The sequence below is a fragment of the Aythya fuligula genome, chromosome 1, assembly GCF_009819795.1.
Source record: "Aythya fuligula isolate bAytFul2 chromosome 1, bAytFul2.pri, whole genome shotgun sequence".
In the NCBI taxonomy this organism is placed as follows: domain Eukaryota; kingdom Metazoa; phylum Chordata; class Aves; order Anseriformes; family Anatidae; genus Aythya; species Aythya fuligula.
The window spans coordinates 83,885,184-83,911,672 of record NC_045559.1 but is presented as its reverse complement, the minus strand read 5'-3'; the positions used below and the strand labels follow the sequence as shown (position 1 = coordinate 83,911,672).

The 26,489-nt window shown below is 41.1% G+C and overlaps 1 protein-coding gene across 1 annotated transcript in view; it reads right to left on the bottom strand.

The window, feature by feature from the left end:
- TBX15 (T-box transcription factor 15) overlaps positions 1-26,489 on the bottom strand; it is a 96,222-nt gene that overhangs the window by 4,923 nt on the left and 64,810 nt on the right. The window contains exons 3-7 of the mRNA XM_032201564.1: positions 21,863-21,964; positions 19,383-19,554; positions 18,786-18,953; positions 15,352-15,416; positions 8,180-8,277 (exon numbers count right to left, since the gene is read on the bottom strand). Coding sequence (XP_032057455.1) covers positions 8,180-8,277; positions 15,352-15,416; positions 18,786-18,953; positions 19,383-19,554; positions 21,863-21,964 — 605 coding nt within the window. The remainder of the gene's footprint in view (positions 1-8,179; positions 8,278-15,351; positions 15,417-18,785; positions 18,954-19,382; positions 19,555-21,862; positions 21,965-26,489) is intronic.

The window sequence follows — 26,489 nt, the reverse complement described above, 5'->3', positions numbered from 1 at the left end:
AGGCCAGAGGGAGCTACTATAAATCAACTGATCTCATGTCCTTTAAGATCCAGGCCTCGCACTAGCCTGGATTTAGTCCTGTTTCATGCATCACATTCCTCAGTCCTGGTTGATGCCTACTTGCATCTCCAGGTGTCTAAACACCACCAAATCAGATGCCACTCCTGCTTCCACATTTTCTGACAACTTTTGCCTTGCAAGCATAACTGACACTCTGAGGTCTTCCTCCCATTTCTGTCTTCCCTGAGCTCCAATCTAAAAGCCTTAGAAGGACTGAAAAGTCCTCCTTCTTATGCCACCACTAAACTTTCTGAGTTCTCCTGTAACCACTTTGGAAAACTAACAACTTTGATGTCTCCTCCTAGGTCTCTCACTGAGGAATGGCAGGGCCACCAAGTACATAACATGCTGCAGTCTCCTGTCATTTTTTCCCAGTATCAAGGACTGAAAAATTCCCTCTTCCAGGGGAAGGAGAGCCATTTCTGTCTTCACAGTGTAGCTGCCTTTTTTCTCTCTAGAGCCTTTGGCCAATTATCAAATTATGAAACTGCTGGTAAAATCTTTAAGAGGCTCAAATGAGACCCAAAAGCAATCGCATGTTAAATTGTTGTGTTGGTAGGGGAAATATAAAGACTGCTTTGTACTTCTTTGAGATATAACTCACAGAAAGAATGGTTACAGCAATAGAATTAAAGGGGAAAATATGTATTATATGGGACAAAAGACAGGAATGAAAGGAAACTTCAGTAAAAAAAAAAAAAAAGTTCAGTAAATCATAGAGAAGGATTTTTTTTTAATAAATTTGCCTCAAATTATGGGAATCACTGGAATTAATGGTAAATCTAGAACAACTGAGAATTATATTTTACTTCTCTTTAGCTGTTATGGATTCTGCAATACAAACTGACCAGTCAGCAAGTTAGAGATAGGACTTGACTCAGACATTCTCCAAAATAAAATACTTTCAAGATCTAATGGTGAAAAGCAACACTTTTTTCTAATGTGGACAAACACTATGAAAAGTTACAATCCAGGATTTCTGTTTTCAATTCACATTTATATCCAGAGCACCAAGAGGGTTTTCCCAAGAGAGACAACATCCCCTTCCAAGTCCCCACAGGCTAACTTTAGCACAATGGTTTCTCATATAAATATAGTTTGTGGGGTCTGCTCCACACAGTCTCAGAAGACTTGTTGGATGTGACTTTGTCTTGTGCGTAGACAGCTTTAGAACAGCATACACACCATTTTTGTGAATTAAACATCAGTTCCTACAGAAATATTTCCTGTTTCTCTTCTTCAGATATAGACAAATCAGGACTGGAGAATGATGAGCCCCGCAGTTTAGCAGAGAAAATTGCTCACCAGTGATAAACAAGCACTGTCTCTCACCTGTACAACTATCATCTGAGCACAGACATTAATATGTGAGTCACAGAATGGAAGCTACCCCAGAAAATGTCATTGAATTAAAAAGGATGATGAAAAGGACTCCTTATGACACACACCTTTCAGAAAATCACTACAGTAGCAAAGAACATTGCAGAATATGCTGCAACTTTGCAGCTGATATTAACCGACATCATGGCGATTCCTTTGTTGGTAACAAAAGTAAACTGAACTGAGAACTTCTTCCTCCATTCTTGGTGGAGTCCACTTTGGTCCAACATAGGCCTTGGAAGCTCCAGCACATTAGACAATAAATAAATAAAAAAATTAAAAAAAAAAATGGTAAAAAACAATAAAACCCTGGAAGCATAGTGGATCAAATTTTCTGTAGAAAAATAGAGTAAAAAGTGCCATGGCATTGTGTCAAGTTCAGAGCACATACCATATTCTACTTTTAACAAAATAACATGCCACTCTGAAGAAATGGTGCAAACCTTCAAATTACCTTTGCCTTCCTTAGTTTCATGTGAAATCTGATCAACATTCATAGAATAATAGAGATTTAGGCATCAATAATTAGGCTTCAGGGTAAAAGCCTCCCTGGAATAAGAGATTGCTTCAGGCTCTTTTCACGTCATCATGGAGTAGCACAGTCTTTGACTCACAGACACTCATGGCACAGCTGGGAAGGTATTTTAATTTATTTTCACTGTGAAAAATGAGATCTTGGAGCACCAGAAACACCCTTTCCCTAAAGAAAAACTGTCTGCATTTCTACCAAGATGGAGCTGGAACCATTTGTTCCCTGTTGTTTTGTTTAAATGAGGCAATATACTAGCCATGTGAAGTATGCAGCAAAAACCAGCACTCCATCCCAATAACTCTGGCAACAACTGCTGTTTTCAATCTCTTCTTCAAGGTCAAAAGAATCAGGAAGATAATTGAGACCAAACCCATACATCTGACCCCTGCCAATAGCCTAGACCATTCACAATTGATTTCAAAAAGGAAGAAGCATCCAGATTGTCTTGGTGGCACTGCTGAAAGAACTGATGGCTGCTGCAGTCAGGAGGCAAGTGGCCAAACAGATGCATTCATGGGTTCTTCAGCTTCCTTTGACATCAGCAGTTCCACTCTCTTAGGAGACACTATTTTGGGGATCTGGGGTCTCAGACAAAGCCAAAAAGATCTTTATGCCTTGAAGTGCCTCTGATGTCAAGTTCTGGAGGACTCAGGCTTACCTCCACTTTACACCAACACGTTTGTGCATTTGTGGTATTGTTTGCAGATGGGTGCAATCAGGGCAGCTCTCTGAACACTATGCCAAACAAGAACAATATACCAAAGGAGAAATGAGTAACAAGCAGTACAGACAAATGTTGGCAAGACAGTGGCGAAGCCTGCAGAAATAGGGTAATGTTTATAGACAGAGAAGCTGGAAAAGCAGCAACATCAGCTCAGATTATGTCTACCATCTGCTAATACATCATGCAGCCTTAAGGTCTGTCCAAACTGACCACTACTACAAGAAAATACTGTTGTTTTCCAGAAGCAAATAGGTGAAGTGAACCTCTTCCACATGGAGGAGAGGGAGCCTTTTGCGTGTATCCTTGTTGGCATGAGACTGCAGCATTACAATGTTCTCTCTCAGAGGAAGACAGTAGGAGCTGTGCTCAAATGCCAGTTTGTACACATGTGCTGCCGTATCCTACCAGAGACATCAAGAGCTCTCCTATGACAGAGGAGCACACCCCTCTTTGCCTCTGCTCTGCCCTATTAGACATATTTCAAGCTTTATATGCTAAGCTTAACAGCCATTAATGATTTTACAGACTGCCTAATGGGTGGCCTACCTACCTGAGATCTTCAAGATAAGATCAATGGAGATGCTCAACTTGATGGAGAACAGATTGAATGTACTGAAAGCAAGCGGTAGAAGGGCATCAGCAAAGGCAAGTGAGGAAACCCCACTTGAAAGAAAAGCTGCTTTGAGAGTTCAGCAATTGGAGCTAAGATGTTTGACTCTTGTGGATTTGGTGTACATGTATCAAAACAGTGTTTTAATGGAGAAGTTAAATTTTATGTTCTGTAAATCTGCCAATATAACACATTATATGACTCTCATACTTGTCCTGAAGTCCTACTTAGGATGCAATTCTTCTCACCAGAACTTTTATTTTTAGTTTTTGCTCAAGTCATCAGCTTTCATAGGAAGGATTGGATACTGATCACTGTTCTAGTATTGTCACAGTGTCTATCTAGTCTCTATGTCCTGGCAAAACTTATAGTCACAGACAGTGATCTGCTCATCTCAACATCCTGTGGGAAACTGTATATCATATAGGAGCCAGCAATGGCTCTTTTTACTCTTGGAAAGTGACACAACCCAGAGTTACCGGAACTCCTATTTTTTCCCATTCTTTCTCTCTCTCTCTCTCTCTCTTTTTTTTTTTTTTTTTTTTAATGTTCCCTGTTAAAATCAAGAAACTGAGCCACGTATTTTTAATAATGAGAATCTGGATGAGGTTCAATCTAAATTTTGAAAATATATTCCAATTAAAGACTTTAATAGATTCTTGGCTTTCCCCACATCTCATTGCCATGTGTATTCAATAATCCCAAGCCCCCTTTTTCCCTAGTAATAAGTAGTAGACTGCAGAGCGGGTGACATCATTCTCCAGAAGGTCAGCCTCTCCTAAACTGCTGTTTTCTGATCATCTGTAAGGTTTTGTCTGGGGGCACTTTTATACAGACTGGCTGCAGCTCTGCTCTGACTGTGTCAAACGTGGTGCTTGTTCTAGTAAACCTGTGATGACTTCTGCATTGCATGCTCCAAAAGAGAGGTTTGGTGCTCAGGTCAGGAGGGTTCACTGACAGAAATGACATTCTCCTTGTTGGTAGGGCAACACAGTGACTGTGATGACCACAGACCTGCAGAGGCTTGCTGATGCACTTGGCTACACCAGTAAGAAATGGGAATAAAGTTTGTGGACCACTAGTGCCCACCACACCAGACATCTGTGTTACCAGTTGTGGTATCAGGCTCTCCGGCTTGTGTGGCAGCTGAAACTTATCATTGTGTAAATTAGAAAGTTATTTAATCCTTGTACAAAACAGCTGCATACAGTGCTCCGAGTATCAATTCTCTGTGTTGCTGTGGCCCTTGCTCAACATATAGCTCAGGCCAAGTGAATGAGCAAAACACTAGGATGCATGTTTAACAAGAGAAAGGGTAATGTGGAAAAAATTATAATACCTTTAGATAATTGTATCATGTGGCTGCATCTGGAATATTCTGTGCAGACTTGTTTTTAAAGAAACGATTAAGGACCTGGAAAACCTCCCAATAGAAGAGAAATGAAATGACTGGCTCTATTCACTGTGAGAAGCACGGAGTAGGGACATAAAAACCTATAAAACAATTAATTATATTAAGAAGGTGGATGGGAAAGAACTGTATTCTGCTTATCTCATTACATTCCATAAAAAGGGATGAATGTTCAATTACAGTAGAAAAATCGGAGTCACCTGAATGAAGTGTTTCCCAAAGTTGCACTATAAAAACATGGAAACCTCAGTTACAGGAATCTATCAAGGCTGAGTGACACGCAGCTAACACATATTCTTTACTCAGCAAGATAATATAGGCCATGAGGGTTTAGCTCTTGATCTTTTTGATTAACTATGCAAAGTGAGCTTTCATTCTCAGGCATATTCTCTAGCCAACACATTATTCTACCTTTCTTTCCACTGAATTATAACATTAGTTCCCAGCCAGGAATTGTCTCCCAACTTCTTCCCACTTTTCTTTTTTCCTTCTACACCAAAGATTGCATGTCCCTTTTTATCACAGTGTTACATACATTATCCCTTCGCCTGTGCAGTGGCTTATCCACCATGACCTCCAAATCCTTGTCAGTGTCAATGCTTTCCAGCACACTCAGTAGATATGTACACCCTACGTTTTGTTCCTAGACACTTGATATTGTATCTGGCTGAACTTAAAGCCATGCTTTGTTTGAATATGTGCAGGTTACCAAGCAATCCCTATTGCTCTTCATACCCCTGTCCTCATCATTACTGATGACTTTGCAGTCTTTATGAGATTTGCACTTCTTAGCAAATGCAGTTTTATTTGGTTCTGGATCGGTTAGTCCAGGAAATAGTCGTTGCAGAGAAACACTGGTACTGTCCTCATCAGATGGTGTTTTCATGTTTAACATCAGCTTTCACATTTATTCGTCAGCTTTGAGATCAGCCTGCCACTCATTTCTTCAAATACACTAATGCTAACTTTTTCAAGCTGGCACATGTGGCATTAAGTTAAATGTTCTCTAAAAATCCTTCACACCATTTATTTCTAATAAGCAAGTCAGATAATCAAATCAGATTTATTTGACAAAACTCTTTTAGAAAAGGCAGATAACACTTTTTATTTCATGAAAAAAAAAAATACAAAAGGGGAAAAGATAAGAATCCATAGCAATCCTCAGCATGTAAAAATCCATCTGGAAAGCTGCAAAGTCACCATATTTATACTACTAAAGTCCCAAGCTTCTGCCCCAGAAAGCATCACTTTTCCTACCACAGTAAGGGGGACTCTCCATAGAAAATCAGGGCTGAATTCCAGAGTCCCTGCAGGGAATCTGTTCCAGAACTCCACTAGACTTCATATAACTGGAGCCTGTTACTTCTTCTTCTGTCCACCACAGGCAGCTTTTATTTCAGTGCTATGATATCCTCCCCCATCCCCTCTCCAGCCTGAATAACCATGACTTGCTTCTCATTGGTAATCACAGAATCACAGAATTTTCTAGGTTGGAAGAGACCTCAAGGTCATCGAGTCCAACCTCTGACCTAACGCTAACAGTCCCCACTAAACCATTTCCCTAAGCTCTACATCTAAACGTCTTTTAATGTTTCTTCCTAGGCACATGGCCATTTTTACTGCTCTCATCTTGACTCACTGCAGTAAGCATGCACTCCTCTTGAGTTGCAGTAGACAGACACAGCTAGGCTTCATGTATTTGTGCTGGCCTTTGGTGACTGTCCCAGCAGTCAGGTATTAAAATAAGGTGTGTTTGTACTTTGGCTTTGCACCGATTGCTGAGACCAAGGGTCAGCATGGCACAGCAGCCACTGGAGAGGGGAGCACTGTGATGCAGGGAGTATTTCTGATGCATTATCTTAAGGTTCTTCTGCTTGGCTAAACGCAAAGCTCAAGAGCACTGTTTTTCAGTAAGTTATTAAGTTTTGAGACCAACCTGTGGACACAACCTTAGTTAGGGACTGCCCTATTCTTAGTGGTCTGTAGTGCAGTGGTGGTGGTCTGCACTGCTCTGGTTGGTCACATGGTACTGGCTTGCTTCCTGGTTTTTCAGCTGCCAAACTATATTAAAACAAGCTAAAAATACATTAAATATTTTCCTTTCCTAATATTACCTTACCACGTAAGCAAGAGCTGGACTTGCCACTAGGATGTTATCTGATAACCAAAGGGAGGGGAGGGGAGCTGTGCAAGCCCGAATAGGAGGTGAGACAGGCCGGCCAGCTGCCAGAGGAGGGAGGCTGCTTCAGCAAGGGTGATCAGGAGGAGAGGCTGTTATGTTTCTATTTAGGTGGGTGATGAAAACCTTTCTGAATCCCTTCTTTAACCCATCTCTGACCTTACACCCCACCACAAGTGCTCCTCTCCACACATTCCCCTGAGTTTCTTTAAAATATCTCCTGCCCCATGCTGTGCTGGATCTTCTCCTGATCCTGCCTGCCCAGTGGGCAGCCCCCAGCCTCTCTCTGGATTAGACCATGTCATCCCCAGGTGGATGCAAGGTCTGGAGGAAAGCTTTAGTTTGATGTCCAGCTGAAGCTGAAGAGACTGCAGAATGTGCTCTGCTACACATGGCACCCATTTATTTTTGACTCTTTAACCTCACAGGTGTCACATCTAAAGACACTTCGGGTTTGTTTCTTTTGTTGCATTTATACTGGGGGAAAGAAAAAACAAAACAAAACAAAGCAAAAAATATGTTGCACCAATACACTGCTCACAGTGATGACCGTGTTTTGAACTAGAAAGAACTGCAGTGAAGTCAGTGGGTAAATCCTATCAGCACAAAATAAAAATGGTATTGCAGCCTGAAACTAGAGATGAAAGCCCTGTTTAAGAAATGAGAGATACAAAGGGCAGAAGCTATGAAAAGACACAGTACGAACAACTGGAAAATACTTGGCCTACCCAATAATTCTTCCCAGCCTCATTCTAACAGTCTTTCCAGCAAGGCCCCCGGCTTTTGAAAGCAAGGCAGTGTGATCCTGGGGGGATGTGTACAGGGCACATTTCTGGTTTCCTGAAGCTTCCAGAGGACATACACTCCTTCCTCTTGGGTTCCCACTTAAATGGCAAACTCTAATTGTAAATGGTGAACAACATGCCTGACATGCTGGAACATTGCCTCTGTCTCTCTTTGCTCTTTTTGTGCTTATCTCAACTCATGCCATGCATGTGTACTGGTTCACCCAACACTGTGCTCCTTCCTGATCCATGTTTGAGCTCTGAGGACACCAGGGAAGTGATGCAGCTGCATCACACCTTACAACGTACAGCTTGCCCTGCGTTTCCTAGCTGACATCCATCCTCTCTGCTCTGTGTCCTTTCACAGACATCAAGAGCTCAACAAGGCATGCGACCCCTTGCCCCCAGCACAAAGAGAGATCACTGCTCTTGCACCCTCTTCCCCTGCTTTTTCTGCGGCTCTTTGTGCAGTTCTTTGCATGCCCTTTGTACGCTCACCTTGCTGCTTCTGCATGGTAGTGAAATCTTCAAAGGTGAGGGTGCGCACAGGGGGCCTCCAGAAGGCGTAGGTCTCCATGATGGCCTCCAGTCCCGTCCTGTGGAATGGAAATAAAGTAAGGAGAGAAGAACATCAATCAGCTGGCAAGGATATTGGCACCAGGGAAGGAGGGCTCTCATCTTGCTTGACAGGCTGCCAGTGGCCACTAAAAGGCCACCGTGGCATCTGTGAATTTCGCAAGCAAGCCTTCCCACACGGGTGCTGGCTGCTAGAGTAAAAAAACATTTCCCCAGTCTAAGATTTCAAAAGCTCCTAACAGTTTTTCAGTGGCTTTTTCTTTTTTAAAAGGATCCTAAATTTTCATTCTGCTTGGGAGGTGACAGCCAGCTCCTCAAGGCACACTTTTTCACAGAACTGGCTTCCACACTTTATGGACAGAAGCTGTCATACATGCAAATGTGGGAGACTGGGGATCCAGCCTACAGAACCCGAAAGTATTTTTGTGAATGGCCTTTCCCTGTCACTTCCCGCTTCTGGACACTGTTCTGAAGTGCTATTGGAAGTCGTCCAAAAGAGAGTCTTGTTGGTTTTGGATTTGACTGGAAATAAGTAAGAGGCTTTTCATAAAAAGGTTGGTGGCATCTCTGCTTCGGGTCTCTAACTCACTGTAGATAAGGTACCAAAGAGAAAAAGCCAAAAATCAAGTGAGAACAAGTTTTCCTCTTAAAGGTCTGGAGTCTCAGGTTTGTTTTTTTGTTTTGTTTTGTTTTTGTTTGTTTGTTTCATTGCAGAACGTTAGCTCTGCTGAAGTGTCTAACTCCACAGGCTCACTGAAGACATAAGTGTATTACCAGAAGATCCCCATGTTCTTTATGAGACAACACACTGTCTCTTCTTCCCAGGAAAGATTCTTCTCTGCAGACACTGAATTTCGCTCTGTTTCCCATTCCTTGCCTTTCCCTGCATCTTTTCCTGTAGGAGGTTATAGCCCTTGCATGGGCTTAGCACAACTAGAGATGCTTTGTCAAATGCGAGAACATATCCTCTTTCAATGCAAAAGTCTCTAACATCCCCAGAGCCTCTCATCAGATGTTGAGCTGATACTGGAGCTGCCTTTTGCTTCTGAAAATGTCTTTCTGCACGTGCCTCTACTCACTCAGTTAACTTTCCAAAGTCTCCCCGGAAGCTCAGATGCTTTAAATACATTGGAGTTGGCAAACCAAACTCTGTATTTTAAGAGGAGGTTTAGAAGTGAGGTTGTTGCATGGTGTTTATTAGCTGCTAAGCTGTTAGAAGTAGAAACAGAAGACATCTCTGCATAGCAGTCTCACACTAGCACTGAACACATTACAACAAAACTATTTAGTTAATACAGTGGCCTCTGCCAGCTCATGGAGCTTGGAGACAAGGCAGTGCAGAGCGTGAGCCTGTCTGCTAAGCTGGGTTCTGTGTGCAGAAGCAGCTTCAGACTACCAGTACCACCCCCAGGATTTCCTGTGCTCCCCACATAAGGAAGCCGCACATGTGCAGGCTCCGGCTGCTTCTTGACATGCACAACCAGGAAGAGACGGGTACCAATCTGCATCCTTTTGAAACAAACCCCAGCCCAAATGCCGGGGGAGGATTTTCTGTTACCGTAAAAATCCGGAGAATAAAATGCCCTGAGCAAGTCAATGTAACAAGATCGACTGCTGAAAGAATCAGCCTTGATGGTTAAAAATGAGTAATCTGTCCTGAAATGCAAGCTGAAAGCTCCAGCCCTGCAAATCCAGCTGTTCTGCATCTGCCACAGGGGTGGTGCAGGGGAGCAGAGAGGCCAGCTCACTGAAGCCAGTGTTTGCACAGTCTGGTTCAACCATGAATCCTTGTGCACGTAGCCTAGCACTGCACCAGCAGCTGACTTGTAGCTCTGTTCTCATCTAGATGGAGATATAAATACACCTTTCTCTTTTGGGTATAGGTAAAAACAATAGATACAAACATCATTAAACTTCTTGGCCTGGTTAATGGTTGGACTTAATTATCTTGAAGGTCTTTTTCAGCCTAAATAATTCTAGTATATGATTTTGCTCCCTTCCCATAAAAACAACAACAACAACAAAACAAAACAAAACAACAACAACAAAAAAAGCTGTTTCCTTTTGACTTAGGGAAACAAAAAACAAAAAACAAACAAAAAAAAGCTGTTTCCCTGTGACTTAGGGAAACAATAAGCTATTGCCCCTGCCTCTTCTTCGAGCCTGCATCATTCACAGCTCAAACTTAAAATTTCTAACTCTCAGTCTACAGCTTTCCCTTGTATCAATACAGTTCTCAGAAGAGAACTGTATTTCTAAAAGAAAATGAAAAAAAAAAATAGGAGATAATAAAAGAAGAGAGAAAAGAATAAATGAGAAATAATATACTGCTTTCAGGGATCAGACTCCGCTCTTTCTATTCCTGCACAGGATGCCAGGGAAGAGAGGGATGCCACCTGGGACCCATCTCCTACTCCTGGACCTCCAGGGTAGCAGGTCTAAAACAGTCCCTGTGACACATACATGGCTCCTGGTCCCCCACATCCCCTCTGTAACTGCCAGCCTCACCAGATTCACAGCTTGCCCTGCAATGCTCTGGGCAGCTCTACAGCCACCACTACCTGAAGAATGGCCGCCAAACTCCACAGCAGGCTTAAAGACACCTCTTCACTCTTCCTTCCCCAAGTAAAAGCCCTTCGATCCCACAGAAGCGTGCACAGAATTGTACATCTTGAACGTACATGACAAAACACCCCAAGTGCATGGTTGACAGCTCAAAGTTATGTCCAATTCTCCTACACACAAATTTAAGCCCCTCTATAACTAGATTATCTTTTTTTTTTTTTTTTCTCCTTTGTGCTGAAGTAGTGTTCTGGGTGTTTTTGAAATATTACCTGAGCAGAACACATATGTATTGAACTTTCAGATTATTCCATGGATCAGACAAGATCCAAGAGTCAGCAGCCTCATATATTGACCTGCTATGCACCTATCACCCCATTTAATGGAGTCTTGCAGCAAAGGAAAGCGCAGCTGTACAAAAACTTATTGGGTGAGAGTGCACACCACTTTAACATAACTATTTTTGCAACTCTTCAGCAGCAATCTTAACAGTTTCTTTTGGGCTTTGGTGAGAGCTGCTGGTACCAAGTGTGCTGAACATTATCCATGTGGCATCCACTTTCTCTTCCAAAGAACTGCACTGAAAAATTGACTTCAAACTGTCTATCAGGCCATAAAGCTTCCCCTCTCACACCATCTTTATGAAGGAAGTAAAACAGTATCAGAAGAGGACTCACTGCCAGCTTTATTTTAATAAGGTCAGTCCTTTAAAAGGTATCCAAAATTTGCTCTCCTTTTCATTCATTTTTTTTAATTTATTTTTAGTGCTATAAAGTTTTAATAATAGGCAATAAATGAAACAGTTCCATTGTCTGAAAAATGAAAAAAGATGTACAAGCTATCTGTGCATGTCCATAATCCATCCCATATGGCCGACCTTGCCATTCCTGCTACATGCAGGATTCAGGTCATCATTTCATAGTTCAATGGGGAAGCCAAGCTATTGGCTCCAAGCATCCTCCTCACTCTCTTACCCTAGACAAAAGCTCTAAAAGCTCTTCCAACACAAACAACTTTTATTCACCTCAGCTGCCCACATCTGAAAGGAAAATGCTGTTGCTTGCCTTCAGCTTCCTTTTTTTTTTCTTCCATCACCCTGCTGGGTTTCCAGACTGTTGCCCCTTCTGGCTTCCTCCTGGATAAGGAGCTCCCCTAAGCATCCCACTGTCAAATGAACTTTACTCAGCCTCCAAAAATAGGATCTGGCATTAAACCTGCACCCCCACTACCCAAACATTTGGCTAGCTGATCCCCATATGTCAAAAACACTGCTTCTCAATCTCTTGAAGTTCATGAAAGCAAACAAGTAATACCGGGCTTGTAAGTACATTGCCCCTTTAAAGAAGTATCTCTTTTATCTAGGTATCCTTTCACCACCAAGATCAGGTCTCTTCCTTTACTTTTACAGATGCCTCATCTAATAAGAGGTAACAGACTAGGCTTTCTCACACAGCCTAGCTCCCTAACCCACCAAGCCTGACAGCTAAGTTGCTGAACAACATTTGTTAGTCTTAATTAGTTTTATAAACAGTACGACCCTATAATTTCTGCATCAGGCAACGAGAGTGAAACAATATCAGAATAAGAAATGAGTGAAGGAAAATCATCCTTCTCTGTTTCATGGAAAAGCCTCACCACAAAGAAGACAGGCAATGTCTTAGGGAAGAAATGGCCCAAGAGTTCCTCTTCTCCCATCATGCTTTGTTTTTCCCAGTTTTGGCATCTTCTTTTTAATTTGCTAGCAAACTCTAACCATGGCTCTGGTTCAGCAGACCAGTGTGGCTGGGATGGGATGCCCTGGAGCAGTCTCAGGTGTTCTGTGGCCCCTACTGCTGCCACACTGTTTTTTTAAGCTTATACAGAAAACCTGGGCATATATACCACTTCCCTTCTTCACAAACGGTCCCTTTCTCAAATTACCCTGTTTCTTTTTTTCAAAGGAGGCCTAAACTTTCAGTGGGATTTTCTCCAGCTACATTCTGATGCTCTGTAGCTGACCAAAGCTGTGAGGATGCAGGAAGTTGCAGAGCATCTTGATGATTACTGTAATTGACCAGCAATTCTGATGAGATTAAAAATTCATTAGGGGAAGAGGAACCATCCAGCACAGCTAAGAAAAATCACATTTAGTGAAGCCTTTCAACACACAGCTTGGATCTTAATGATTTTCTCCCTCCTATGTGTACACCTACATACATGTGTCCTCTTTAAAGGCAGCAGCTGAGTGTTACAGTGTCCTCTGCTAGCTGACAGCAGCAGTGCAACCTTAGCCAGACCACTGCTTGTGAGGCAGGCGTCTGACTGCTTATATATGCTTGCAAATACCTCTGCCTGTTTTTTCTTCCGAAAGCCTCAGGCTTCTCTCTTTGATGTGTAATACCTTAAAGATTTTAATTCCTCTTTACATCAGCAGAGAGCCTTACTGAGCCCTCCCCACAGCTGCAGCCGTGTAGCAATTTCCTGCCCTTTCTTAAATCAATGAGCTACAAAGATCAGTAATTCCCAACCTTTTCAGGAAACTGTCCAAATTCACTGGGCTAGGACCTTATTAATGCCTTCCATGTTCATCTAGCCCACCATGTACCTGGAACTGCATCAATCCCTCTTCTAAGCGCAGCTTCCAGGGCAGCTGCATCTGCACACAGGGAAGACCTTGTACAGGGGGCACATGCTATTTCCCCCACACAGGGAAGGAGAGAACAGGCACATGTGACCAATGTATCAGAACTAATACAGCAGGGATTAAATGAAGGTGGTAATGTCGTTTCACATGGCTGCTTTAAGATGAGAACAGAGGGCTGATCTAGGAAGTTGCCTAGGTCAGGACATTCTCTTTGTGAACATGGACAGCGTACTATTTAAATGTGTGACTGGGGGGAATTGCCCACTCACTGAAGGCTTCCTATAACAAACCATGAATGAGGTAGCAGTCCTGGTGAAAGCACTCAAGAGGACCATGCAAGTAAAGCTGAATTATAATGCCCATGGGGACAGCAAATGAAGGCTGCACACACAATTTGCACTCTGGTCTGCATGCTCAGAGCCTTGCTTTACAACCCTAGTGTTCTTGTAATGTAGTCATATATGCCTAATTTCATCATTAATTTAATGTTTAAAGGCTTCGTCATGCTGATTTAAAGGATGCCCACAACATTTGTAAAACTGAAATATTTAGATCTGTTGAACACTGTTGGAGTCATGAATGGCAGAGAAAGTTGAAACTTTTTGCTTGGGCTTTCTTATTCCTTTTTTTTTTTTTTAATAACACCATAATGTCTTCTAATAATACAAAAGCTTTTTTAATTAAAGTTCCTGCTTTACTATTGTGTCATTAAAATACAAGTTATTCTAATAATATTTAAGGTATTCCACTTAATCTTTTCATAAAAATACTGACAAAATTAAGCAACACAAAGTGAAAAACTTTGACATCACAAGAGAAAAACTGAAATGGTTCAACACTAGAACATTGTTGCCCTTTTATTCCAGAAACCTATCAGAAAGTTATTTTCAGAAAGTTATTTTTTCTTCTAATATAAAGTAAGCATTTGTGGTCCAAGTTTGGGATTTTCCTGTGAAAATTAACAACTAAATCTGCCTTTTAGACAGCATTTTGCATAAAGGAAAAGAAAGAAAGAAAAAAAGTAGAACCCCTCTCCTAGGACTTTCCATATTTTGCAGAGTATTATCTTGAGACCTATTTGTTTTCCAGTCTATGGTCCCCCATTTTTCCACCTCTATTTTTCATTTTATTAACAACAACAACAACAAATCTGAGAAACACTTCAGTATCTTCACAAGTTCCTTCATTTTTCCTAATGCTATAATAATGTGTACTGTAGTGCCATACCAGTAATACATGTATTAATAGCTTATCAGAGAAGCTAAAGAACATTTTAATGATGTTCTAAACAACAAATGGAAAAGTTCAGAGGAATGTGGCAATAATAGAAATAAGCATATATAAATACATTATTAAGCTCAGAAAAAAAAAAAAAAAAAAAACTGCAAAACATATACAGAAGAAAATAACCTTAATAGTAGCAATTATTGAAAAGATATAGAGGTAAAAGCAAATATTTAATTAAATATCTGACAACAAAAATACATGGTCACATAAAAAAAAACAACGTTGTAAAGCAGGAAAGCAATGCTATCTTGACAGGTATGTTGTTTAAGAGTATCTAAAATATTCTCTTGGGGTTTTAGGAATACAGCTACAAAGTTTCCCTCTGCTTCCAGGCAGAGAAAAGAGCAGCACTGGAGGAGACTTGTGAAGAGAAATAGATCAGTTCAGCTGGATAACCTGAAAAGTATTTTCTAAGGAAGCCATCGCTACATCCTGTAACTGTTTAGACAGTTAGACAAAGTGAAACAGCTCTTCTGGTTCTTCTAAGAACCAGTCTGTAGCAACCTGCTCCTGTAAAACTGACTTAGTACTGAAAAACACATTCCCTGGCCTTACGTACATTCCATGTGTGATAATCAGGGGAAAGAAAGAAGATTGTTAAGGACACGCAAGTTCTCCTTACCTGTTTCTCCCAGAATCTCTGAAACCTTTAGCGAAAGGGTTTCTGTCAATTTTTAATCTGGTGATCTGTAAAGGAAGAAAAAGAAAATAAATTAATCTCTTTTTTTTTTTTTCTTCAACAAATGACAATTATGGATGATGACAACTCTTTCTGAAGCCACCTGCACAACTATCTTCCACACTTTTTGCACCAGATTCATGTTGAAGTCACCCTTCCATTGTGCATGACCAGATTATCCATTTAGAAAATGAGTGGTGCCACATTAGAAAACAAGTCTTTGCTCTGGGCTCTGAGAACCCACTGGGTGCTGGAACTGAAAAGCTGTTCCAGAGGGAGAAGCACAGGGGACCTAGGACAAAACCCTCAGAGCTACAACCCAACTGTCACAGATTTCAGGAAGCAGGCATACTATTCAGGTTTGCCTAGTATCTGCAATATCCCAGCACTCCCAACACTCCCAAATCCCAGCAGCTGGATGCACTCATGGAGCTTCAAACAACGCTGAGGAGAAAAGGCTGAGCAAAGCACAGGCTACAGCCTCCAAAAGACAGCAGCTGGCCACCTCGTCACGTGCACAGCTGTTGTTCTGCTCAGCATCTGGGTGGCCCTTCAAGAGTTTTCTGGTCTGGAAACCATTTTTTTCCCCTCCTCTAAACAAAGAAGAAGATGGCCAGACTTAGTGCTTTTTTGGGGGGCGGGGGGAATCTTCCTTCCTGCTTTAAAGTTTAGCATAAATTCCATGTTGGCAAGAATGGAAAATAGTATTGATATGTTGACTTTGCAGCCTGTGCTATCGTGCTCTTCCTTGGCCACTGCTTAACCTGCTACAGCATGACACCTTCCCTGTGTCAGCCTTGCCTCGTCCCAGATACTCTGCCTCTGGGGTGAAAAGGGACCAAGACGCCCCAGATCATGTTGCATTTAAGGTGATTTTGCTGAAACTGCTCAAAAGGGACAAGTCTGATACAGACTGATTTGAAGTAGACTTGCAGGTGGTTTGCTTCTGTCGGAATAAACCCTTACTCCTGGATATTAGCCTCAGATCTGGAATGCAGCTCCTATTTTTGCAGAAGCTTAATTTGTGAACTTAATTTCCGCTAGCCTGACTTTGCAGCTGTCCAGGGACTTGTGTGTACAGAGACAGATATGTTCTGTGGAGTATGGAGTTACAGCAGAGGGAATCCCTGTGGTGAATTTGCTAAAATTTTATGACTGTTTCCAGGGACACTTCTCCCAGTAAGGCAAAGTTTTACAACCACTGGAGGGCATGCATGTGGATTCAGGGGATTTAAATTTATTTTTAATAAAATAGTTTTTCCAACCTATCAGAATCTCCTTTACTGATGTTATAAAAATACCACCCCAAAATATTTTTTGGGAAAAATAAAAAAAAAAATTAAAAAAAAAAAAAGAAATTCAGTGCTTTTTTTACAGTAAGGTGTCTTACAGAGATTTCTCCTTTAGCATCCTACTGTTTACCTGTGAATTTTCTCTTATAGATCTGGTTATTAGGCAAGAATTACAGACTTTAAAAGGCTGTCCTTTTTTATCCTTTCTCTATCCTCTTTCCATGTCTGGTCTACAATTAAAAGTTTCTTCAGTATTTGTATCAGAGAGGAGAGAGGAGGGGCAAAAAATTACAAAATGCTGCAATGACAGCAAACCTACCATTGTAGTAAAATATTTTTTAATTCTACTTGAATAATTTATTCCATTTTGGATCCTGACTAAAGACAGTTCAGGGGGACTCAGAAAAAATTAGGACTAGGTTGAAGCAGTCACAGAAGCACCATAAGCATGTGTGCTCTCTCTTATATGTAACAAAATACAAACTCTATAACCACTCACTGACTAAACATGACAATCTGCCCTGAGCTCACTTGATGTGGCTTGGTCCAAGAATACCAAGTACAATGATGTCCACCAAACTCATGAGGGCATTCTCCAGAAGCTCAGATGCTGTCATGGAGAAATGTTTACCTCCCTATTTTTGATTCAAGACTCCTGTGGAGTTTGTGGCAGAAAACTGCATAATGTATTTTCCTAGCAGACTTGTTAAGTTATTCTTCTTCCAAGCTGGTTTCTGCCATCATTCCACCTCATGACAATACCTTGCGCTCTCAAACTGGACACTACATTATTAACACAGCAAAAAGCTTCATCAACTGAGATTTTATTTGAAATGGCTGGGAAAAAAATCCTTTACACAAAACTTATAATGCTGTCACAACCCCCCATATGGAGGAGGATGGCAAGAAAGAGAAATGGGTTGTGTGAAATGGCACTTCTCACCTGAGGATAAGATAGAGAGTATGCTGCACAAACAAGATAAGAGGAGCGTGCTGAGCCCAAAGCATGGCAGAGGTGATGTGAAGACTAGGGGAAATGTACAGAGGTAATGTGTGATTATGTGGGTATCTCAACATGTACAATTCCTATAGAAACAATGAAGCAGGCCATGTCCTTCAAAGACCAGGACATCTTTCAAGAGGCCACTGAAGGAAAAGAGGGAGTAAACTTGTGTAATCCACACAAACCATTTCCCAAACTTCTTTCTTTGCTAGTGTCTCAAATGCTTACATTTTCAAATGCTCACATTTTCCTGACAACTGTTTTCCTCTTAAGGATATATTTTCTTTTGAGAAGATAGGGATAGACAGGGAATTCTGTAAACTAATGCTAGTGTGGACTAAATTTACATTTCGGGTGCAAAGAAGTCTAGTTCAAGAAAAGGGGCAGATCAGTCACAAAGATCAGTAGCCAGTGCCTCTGCAGATAGGATCCCACTGCGGCAATAACTTTTCCTTATATCTATAGTCAACAGTAACACTCTCCACTGGAAACTGTGCAGGATCTGAATCAAATCTGAATTATGCATGAGAACTTCATTTAATGTGCAATAGATAGACTGCTGTTGCTTATATTCAAAGGCTTTTTTTTTTTTTGTCAGCAAACTGATGACACTCTTCTTCTTTAAGATTTCTACCTTCATTTAATTAAAAAAAAAAAATATATATATATATATTTTTATTTTTTTTTTCCTCTGTGAGATAATGGATCTGGACTGGTGGTACTGCCATAAAATCACAGTGCAGTCAGGACACCGGGGTTTGTACCACAAGGAAAATTAGCAGCAAGGAAAAGTGAACACAATGCACCTCTTTGTGGATGTTCTCACCTAGTTATTTTGGGGAAGAAACATCAGTCACCTTACCTCCAGGATGGTTTTCTGGCTAGATACTTCATGTCTATTGACTACTCCATAGAAAAACATTTTCTCTTTGTAAAGAAAACCACAGTGGGCTTGTGGACAATGTAGCTCATGTCTTGAGCTACATTTCTTAGAAAAAGTTAATGTCTCACAAACACAAAGAACACACTGATATCTTTATGAACACCCAACACAAAAGGAGCTTGAAGGCACACAACTTTACCTGTTGATTTTGGTAGGCTGTCACAGTGGTGAAGACAGTCTCTGGGAAGTTGAAGGTTTTCACCCCATCTCCTGAAGGAACTGGCTTTGTAGGAGAAAGGTCACTGCTGAAGTCCTTTCGGATGACATGAACACGGGGCTGGTACTTATGCATTGAATGTAAGATTATCTAAAGGAAAAAAAAAAAAAATAGAGGAGGAAGAAGAGGTAGTGGGATTTTTGTTTGTTTGCTTGTTTGTTTGTTTTTCTAAAATTTCTGCACTACATCCAGAAGTATGAGGAAGCAGGGGAGGATTAAGGGCTAATGCAAAAGAAGTTACTCTTGTCTTACAAGTACATACGAGACAAAGTTCATGCCACATGCAGATGCTGCGTCAAAGTGGACTTTTCGGGAGAGAACGGGGATTTACTGCTTTAGAGGGCCAAGCAACATTTTAAAGAAAAGCACTGAAATAGGGAAAAAAGCTCAGCCATGGAGAGTATCTACAGATATGCGTGGCAATCAGGTCAGAGGAGCATTAGAGCAAGAGCAGCATCCTTCTCAGTCCGGGATGAGGGAAGCTGGGGCAGGAGGTGCTAAAATTAGCTTCTAACTTACATGGCCTTGATCATCAAGTTCATTGTTGGTCAGCTTGAGCTTGTCAAAACTGACCACCTGCCTCATCCAAGTGTCTCCAGAAGCCAGTGAGTCAGGGTGGATGTAAACCCTTGGGGGCACTGGGGAGTCAGCATTGCCAGCCACCATCCACTTGGAGCTGTGGTACACATACCTGAAAGGAAAAGGGGTGATGGCTAAGGAAAGTTGTCACTCACTCACTAGAGGAACAATTTTAGGGCTTCTCCTCCCCTGCCACCCTACCGCACACACCTCAAGCTCTCATTTGCAGTCAGGGGGGAATGTGCTTTATTGCAACCTCCTACCTTCTAAATGAAAGCCAGATTACCCCTGAGCCACTTGTTCAGACCTGATTCATTATTAAAACCACCTTTGCAGTTATTTTCTCTGTAAAACTCTGCCACATGTGCCTTCTCAACTCCTTAACCCTCTCTGAGCCAGAGGCTAGAGAATACTAGTAAACAAAGTCCTCTCTGAAAATATTAATAAACGCCCCATAATTTCTGGAAATCTGCACTGGATGCCATACCAGAGTGTATAAAACACATGTGTTCATCCAGACAGGACAAAATCCTATGGATACCACAACAACTGATAAAACAGAATTTCTCATTTAAAATGTCACAAAATAGGAAATTCCATTTAGTGTTGCAAAAGTAAGGATTAGAGGAAAAAAAAAAAAGATCTTTTGTGTTCCTGACCTAACCATCCAATATGTGCCACAAATTACTTTCCTACAGCTTTCTCTGGAGATTTTGTTTTTCTTTCTGTCCTGTGGCTCCTTCAGCTTAAGGTATTTCACAAACAGTCCTGTTAACACTTCTAGGTCGTGCCCTACACTGCCCTTCCTTGGGTCTCTACTCAGCTCTGTGAAGCTATTTCAGTCCTTACCTACAAACAGTGACTCATTTCCTGTATTTTCAAAAGAAATGCAAAGAAATAAATCCATTCCTTTCAGTGCTAGCTTGTTCGATGTGGCTGAATAAGCTAACAAGGACAGAAACAAAGTATAAGGCAATATACACATTTTCAATTTTAGCACTGAACCATACTGAAAGGGAGACAAAAAAAAAATGTCTGAGTATCAGGTACCACCCTGATACCTCCCAGGAAAGTCACTTTCCTGAGAAACCTCCTGGATGATCTGAGAGCAAAATTAATAATATATAAATAAGTAATATTTAGCATTTGAGGCATAGTTCTTGAATCTCTGAAGTTTGGTACAGTAAAGACTATTTCGGGAAAAGACTTGCTCTCAAGAGTCTTTTAATGAGTCTAGATAAAACACCTCTGTCTGGATAGTATTCTGGGGTGCAGACCACCATGAGTTTTCCAGCATATTTTTCTATGGTGCAGATCCCATTAATACCAGAGAAATCTCCTCATCCCATCTTTCAGTTCAGTGGTGGCAATTCACCAGAGGTTTTCCCAACAGCTCCATGCTGTAGATCAGGATCTTCAATCCCAGTTGCTGCTGTGCTGGACAGTAAATGCTTTTAAAACAAAAATTACCCAATTTTGTTCAGGCTAGACCTGAGGTACCCCCCATTTGTTCATTGTCCACTTGCCCATTCTTTCTTGCTGAGGTAGGTGGTTTTAGAGGATCTGGACTCCAGTGACCAGGTCTCTTAGACAGTCATTGTTAATTGTGTTGTTAATAAATTCCCATTAAAATCTGATTACTATTCAAAACCATAGAGCATGACCATCTAGTTCCAAGGCCCCTGGCTTAGACAAGGACACTTTCCACTAGACCAGGTTGTTCAAAGCCCCATCCAATCTGGCCTTAAACAGCTCCAGGGACAGGGCATCCACGTCTTCTCTGGACAACTGGTTCTGGTGCCTCCCCACACTCTTTCTTCCTAATATCTAATCTAAATCACATTGCCTGTATTTGTGCTTGGGATTACCCCAGCCTAGATGCAGGACCTCACACTTGGCCTTGTTGAACTTCAAGAGCTTTGCATGAGCCTGCCTCAAGCCTGTCAAGGTGCTTCTGGGTGGCATCCCCTCCCTTCAGTGTGCCAACTACACAACTCAGCATGGTGTTAGCAGACTTGATGAAGGTGCACTCAGTCCCACTGTGCTTGTCACTGACAAAGATGTTAAATAGCACTGGTCCAGTACAGAACCCTGAAGATCACTGGATCACCACTCTTCACAGGTCATCAAGACCTAGACATCAAGCTGTTGACTGCAACTCTTTGAGTGTGACCAACCAGCCAATTCCTTGTCTACCTAGAGGTGTATCAGTCTCAGATAACAGTCCAAATGTGCAAGACAGTATATTAAACCTCTGTATTTTTTTTTTGTATTACAATTCTGGTCAAATCAATTAATGGTGTAAACAGAGTGTACTCCAGCATACCTTTGCAATAGTGTGTAATGGCATATATCTTTCATATGCTTTCATTGACACTGATCCATCACAATGTTTCTATCTTTACACCTAAAAAGCTTACCTGTATCTCTTGTTATCCACAGGCACAATATCCATGGCAATATAATACTGCTGATGGGGATCCAAACCTGTAATTTTCACTCTCATGGCTGGAAACATTCTCCTAGAAAAAAAAGAAGAGTAGAAATAAGGAAGAAAATAGTGAATAAAGAAGCTGAAGGGGCTCTTACCCCTCTCTGACACCAGGAGCATGCTACTTTACAAAACCCACTTCTTGGCATAACTCCTCTGGGCCTCTGGGTTCGGTGTAGTTAGCAAAGATTGTGCTGGTGGTGCTACGTATCTTTTTTTTTTTTTTTTTTTTTTTTTTCCATTAAGAAAAGGAATAGCAGGATAACAACCTGTGGGTTACAATAATCACTCCCAGTCAAGCAGTCTCTGCTCCTGACTTGTAGCAGACAGTTCTGTTACACTCCGCACAAATTGTCCCTCAGGTCAGGCCTCCTCTCTAGGTATTTCAGTACACAGATGGGCAGTATACATTCTTGGTTCTGCTTTTCCATCTAGAATTATGCTTTCATGTCATACTAAATGCAGAATCATTTTTGTTCTGTGTTTTTGAGAAATTCACATTTCAGTATGGACTTTGGTAGTGCTAGAAAGCAAAACCATCATCCTGAAAGATCCTCTTGCTTTTATGCTTACAGATACTTAAAAAAAAAAAAAGTCCCTTAAATGAATCTGCTTATTAGGCGTACATTTCACACTTAACAAAAACAATGGCATTATCACCATGGTTTCCTTGAAGTCTAGTCAATATTTTGTGAAAAACCTTTTTTAAGTGCTGTGTTTTCTGTGACATATGATCCAGTTCTGTCTTAAGATTTTTCACCTGATAGGTAAGTTATGAAACTTTTCACCAGCAAAAATTAGTTTCCAGCCTTTCTTTTCTTGTCTGAGCACAAGTTTAGCTGTGCTGTGTATTGGTCACTGTTCCAGAGATGTGTGTTGCTAGACAATTATTTCAGAATACAATAGCCCAGAACAATGTTAATATCAAAATATATCAGTATTGATGTAGCTATGCCATAATTTCTTCTTCTTCAAAATCCTCTGGTTGCCAATAATATAAATGCCATTCTATACTCCTCAACCAGCATGGTGAGTAAATCATTTATGTCATGTGTTAGGAGTTAGAGATGTACACATGCCTGCAGGGCTATGACCCCATTGACATTATGGAGACGTGGTGGAAGCATGATTGATGTGAGGTTCCTATGACTGAATCCCCATTTTTAAAAAGGAAAAAAAAATAAATAAATGAAAGACCTAGGGAACTACAGGCCAGTCAGTCTCACTTCTGTGCCTGGCGAGATCATGGAATAGATCTTCCTGGAAACTAAGCTAAGGCACATGGAAAATAAGGAGATGATTGGTGACAGCCAACATGGCTTCACTAAGGGAAGATCATATCTGAAAAAATCTAGTGGCCTTCTTATGATGGAGGTACAGCGTTGGTGGATAGGGGAAGTGCAGCCAACGTTATCTACCTGGATTTGTGCAAAACATTTGACACGTACCCCATGTCTCCACTGTCTCTAAATTGGAGAGACATGGATTTAATGGATGGACCATTCAGTGGGTAAGGAATTGGCTGGTTGGTTACAGTCAAAGAGCTGTGGCCAACAGCTTGATGTCCAAGTGGAGATCAGTAATGAGTGGTGTTCCTCAGGGATAAGTATTGGGACCAGCGCTGTTTAACAAATTAGCTGGTGCAATGGACAGTGGAATTAATTGCACCCTCAGCAAGTTTGCCAATGACACCAAGCTGTGTGGTGCAGTTGACATACTGGAGGGAAGAGATGTCATCCAGAAGGATCTTGACAGGCTTGAGAGCAAAGCTCTTGAATTTCAAGAAGGCCAAGTGTGAGGTCCTGCATCTAGGCTGGGGTAATCTCAAGCACAAATACAGGCTGGGAGATGGGTATATTGAAGACAACCCTACTGATAAGGACTTGGGGGTATTGGTGGATGAAAAACAATACAAACTGTCAATGTGCATTTGCAGCCCAGAAAGCCAACCCATATCCTGGGCTGCATCAAAAGAAGTGTAGCCAGCAGATCGAAGGCGGTGATTCTCCCCCTCTATTCTGCTCTTGTGAGACCCCACCTGGAGTACTGCATTCAGGTCTGGGGCCCCCAACACAAGAAGGACATGGATCTATTAGAAAGAGTCTAGAGGAGGACCACAAAGATGATCAAAGTGCTGGAGCACCTCCCCTATGAAGGGAGGTTAAGAGAGCTGGGGACATTCAGTTTAGAGAAGACTTCAGGGAGACTTTATAGCAGCCTACCAGTACCTAAAGGTGGCCTACAGAAAAGATGGGGAGGGGCTCTTACTCAGGGAGTTTAGTGGTAGGACAAGGGATAATGTGTTTAAACTAAAAGAGGGTAGAGTTAGATTGGATATTAGGAAGAAATTCTTTACTATAAAATATCATTAAATTCATGATGAAAAAAATCCAGAAAAGTGTACAATAAATCTTTGTCTCTTGTTTCTAGGGGGCCTCCCTAGGAACAGTCACGACATTTTTCCTTCTATTTAGCAAAGAGTAGTGAAATGTATGAGAAGATTTACATCTCCTCCCAACATTTTTGTTTCTCAAAGTATGGACACAGCCTGGAGGAAGGAAATGGGAAAGTTTGTGAACATCTCCAAACTTGTCTTTCAAAAATGTACTCAAAGGATGCAACCATGAGAAGTTATATTATTCTTTCCCATCTGGACCACATACAACCACTTGGAGAACAGGGTGGGAAGGAGGAGGTCAACACTCAGCATTCACCCTGCCCATAGCTCTTCCTTTTCAGGCCATGGAGAAGCAAAGTTCTGATCTATTAGTAACTGAATCTGCCTTGGAAAAGGGCATTCATCGAGGGGGCAGTAAGAACATCACCCCACAGCTGCCAGCACATCACTAGCCAGAGTTATGAGAGACATAAAACTGTCAGAAAAATTGTCTGCAGAAACCTTTCAAAGACAGACATTTGTATAGCTGATGGTGTGAGTTTGCTAGAGGAACAATTTAGAGGGGAAGAAAGGAATAATGGATTAGTCTTCAGTGGCTTGAGGACATTACCTTGTTTCTACCACAATGGCTCATTAAATCTACCAAGCCAAATGGGTACAGGATGTGGCATTTTACAATCCAGCTCTCATTAATTGGATGGAGGTGGCTTGGGAGAAGCTTAAGAGGTAGGTCGTGTTTCAGAGGGTTGATGAGAAATCCAGGATTAATTCTGAGTCTCTTTGGGTCTAAGTCTGTGTACTATTTTTGGAAAACTGAACACTGTGTGTTCCCAGAAGCTCTCTCCAAAACTGCAACCCTGTGTAATGTTTCAGTATAGCTTATGGGGTTGTTTGCTTATGAAATAGCTTGTAAAAGATTACCACAGACCATTCAACAGGCTTAGGGGCTAATCTCTAAAATGATCAGAGAGTGCTCAGCTAATCCCACTGCTTTCTCTAATGTTTAAGTGTATTTTAAAGTTTTCTAAAAAATTAAGGTTTTGTTTTTCTGTGGGTGTAAACGTAACTCAGGTTTCTTTGACATAAGGATGTGACCTGAACCTATCACAGCTGGTTTCCAGCAGCACTTCTGTGTGGAAAGGGGAAAATGGAAAACGTAGAGATAAACAGTAGTGACTGAGTGACATAGGTGGAATCTGGGATAAGTCCCGGTGCTCTGTTTTCTGTTGGCTGACTCTTTGTCTCCCTAGGCACCAACCCTATAGAAAATAGAGGGTTCAAAGGTCTGGAAGGAATTCAGGTCATTTGAATATGGCTGTATTCATAAACAGTCAAGAACCTTTCATCCAGAAAAATATCAGTTATCTTTATAGTCAACAGCTCAGACACGAAGGCTGTTAGTTTTCACAGGGAACACATGATGACATTTGATACAGTTCAGGAGGAGGTTTTATATCAACAGCAGTTTGGGATGGTCAAGTTATTTATATATCAGCTTTACCACTCAGCAGGAAAGCAATCTTCCTAAACTTAGGCTGGAAATCTGTACACATATATACAGTACCCATTTAGGGGAAATGTGACATGATATGAAATAAGTTATTTCAATTGATTTAGAAACACTTAGAAGAGTTTTAAAAAGCATTCTTGTAAGAAACATGTGCCTCAGCCTACTCAATCCCTTATTTCTTCCATAATGAGAAAGAGGTTTATTAAACTCTGAAAGCAAAGAAAATTAATGATACATATAGATCTTTTCATTAAAATAGTAATTGCTAGCATGGTAGTGCAATGATTTTAAAAACCATGTTTGTGAATTTGCAGAGATAGAAAGAAATTAAATTGCAGCAATCAGCTTTTTTTTTGTTCTTGTTGAAACTTTTCATTTAACATGAAATCATAGTTTTCATTTAAGGAAACTGTTCAGAGAAAGTTTATGTGTATATCCCCAAACTGTATTCTTTTTCCCAATAAAATAATCTTCAGTTTCTCACACTTAGGAGTCTCAAAAGAGACAGCCCCTAACCCTGCCCCTGGAACTAGCATATGTAAAGCCTTTGTCAAGTTGGATCTGTCTACAAAGTTGGCATGCTCTGAGTGGGCTCATGGGCAAGATTACCTCCAAGTATCCTTTCCAACATAAATTCATTCTCTGTTT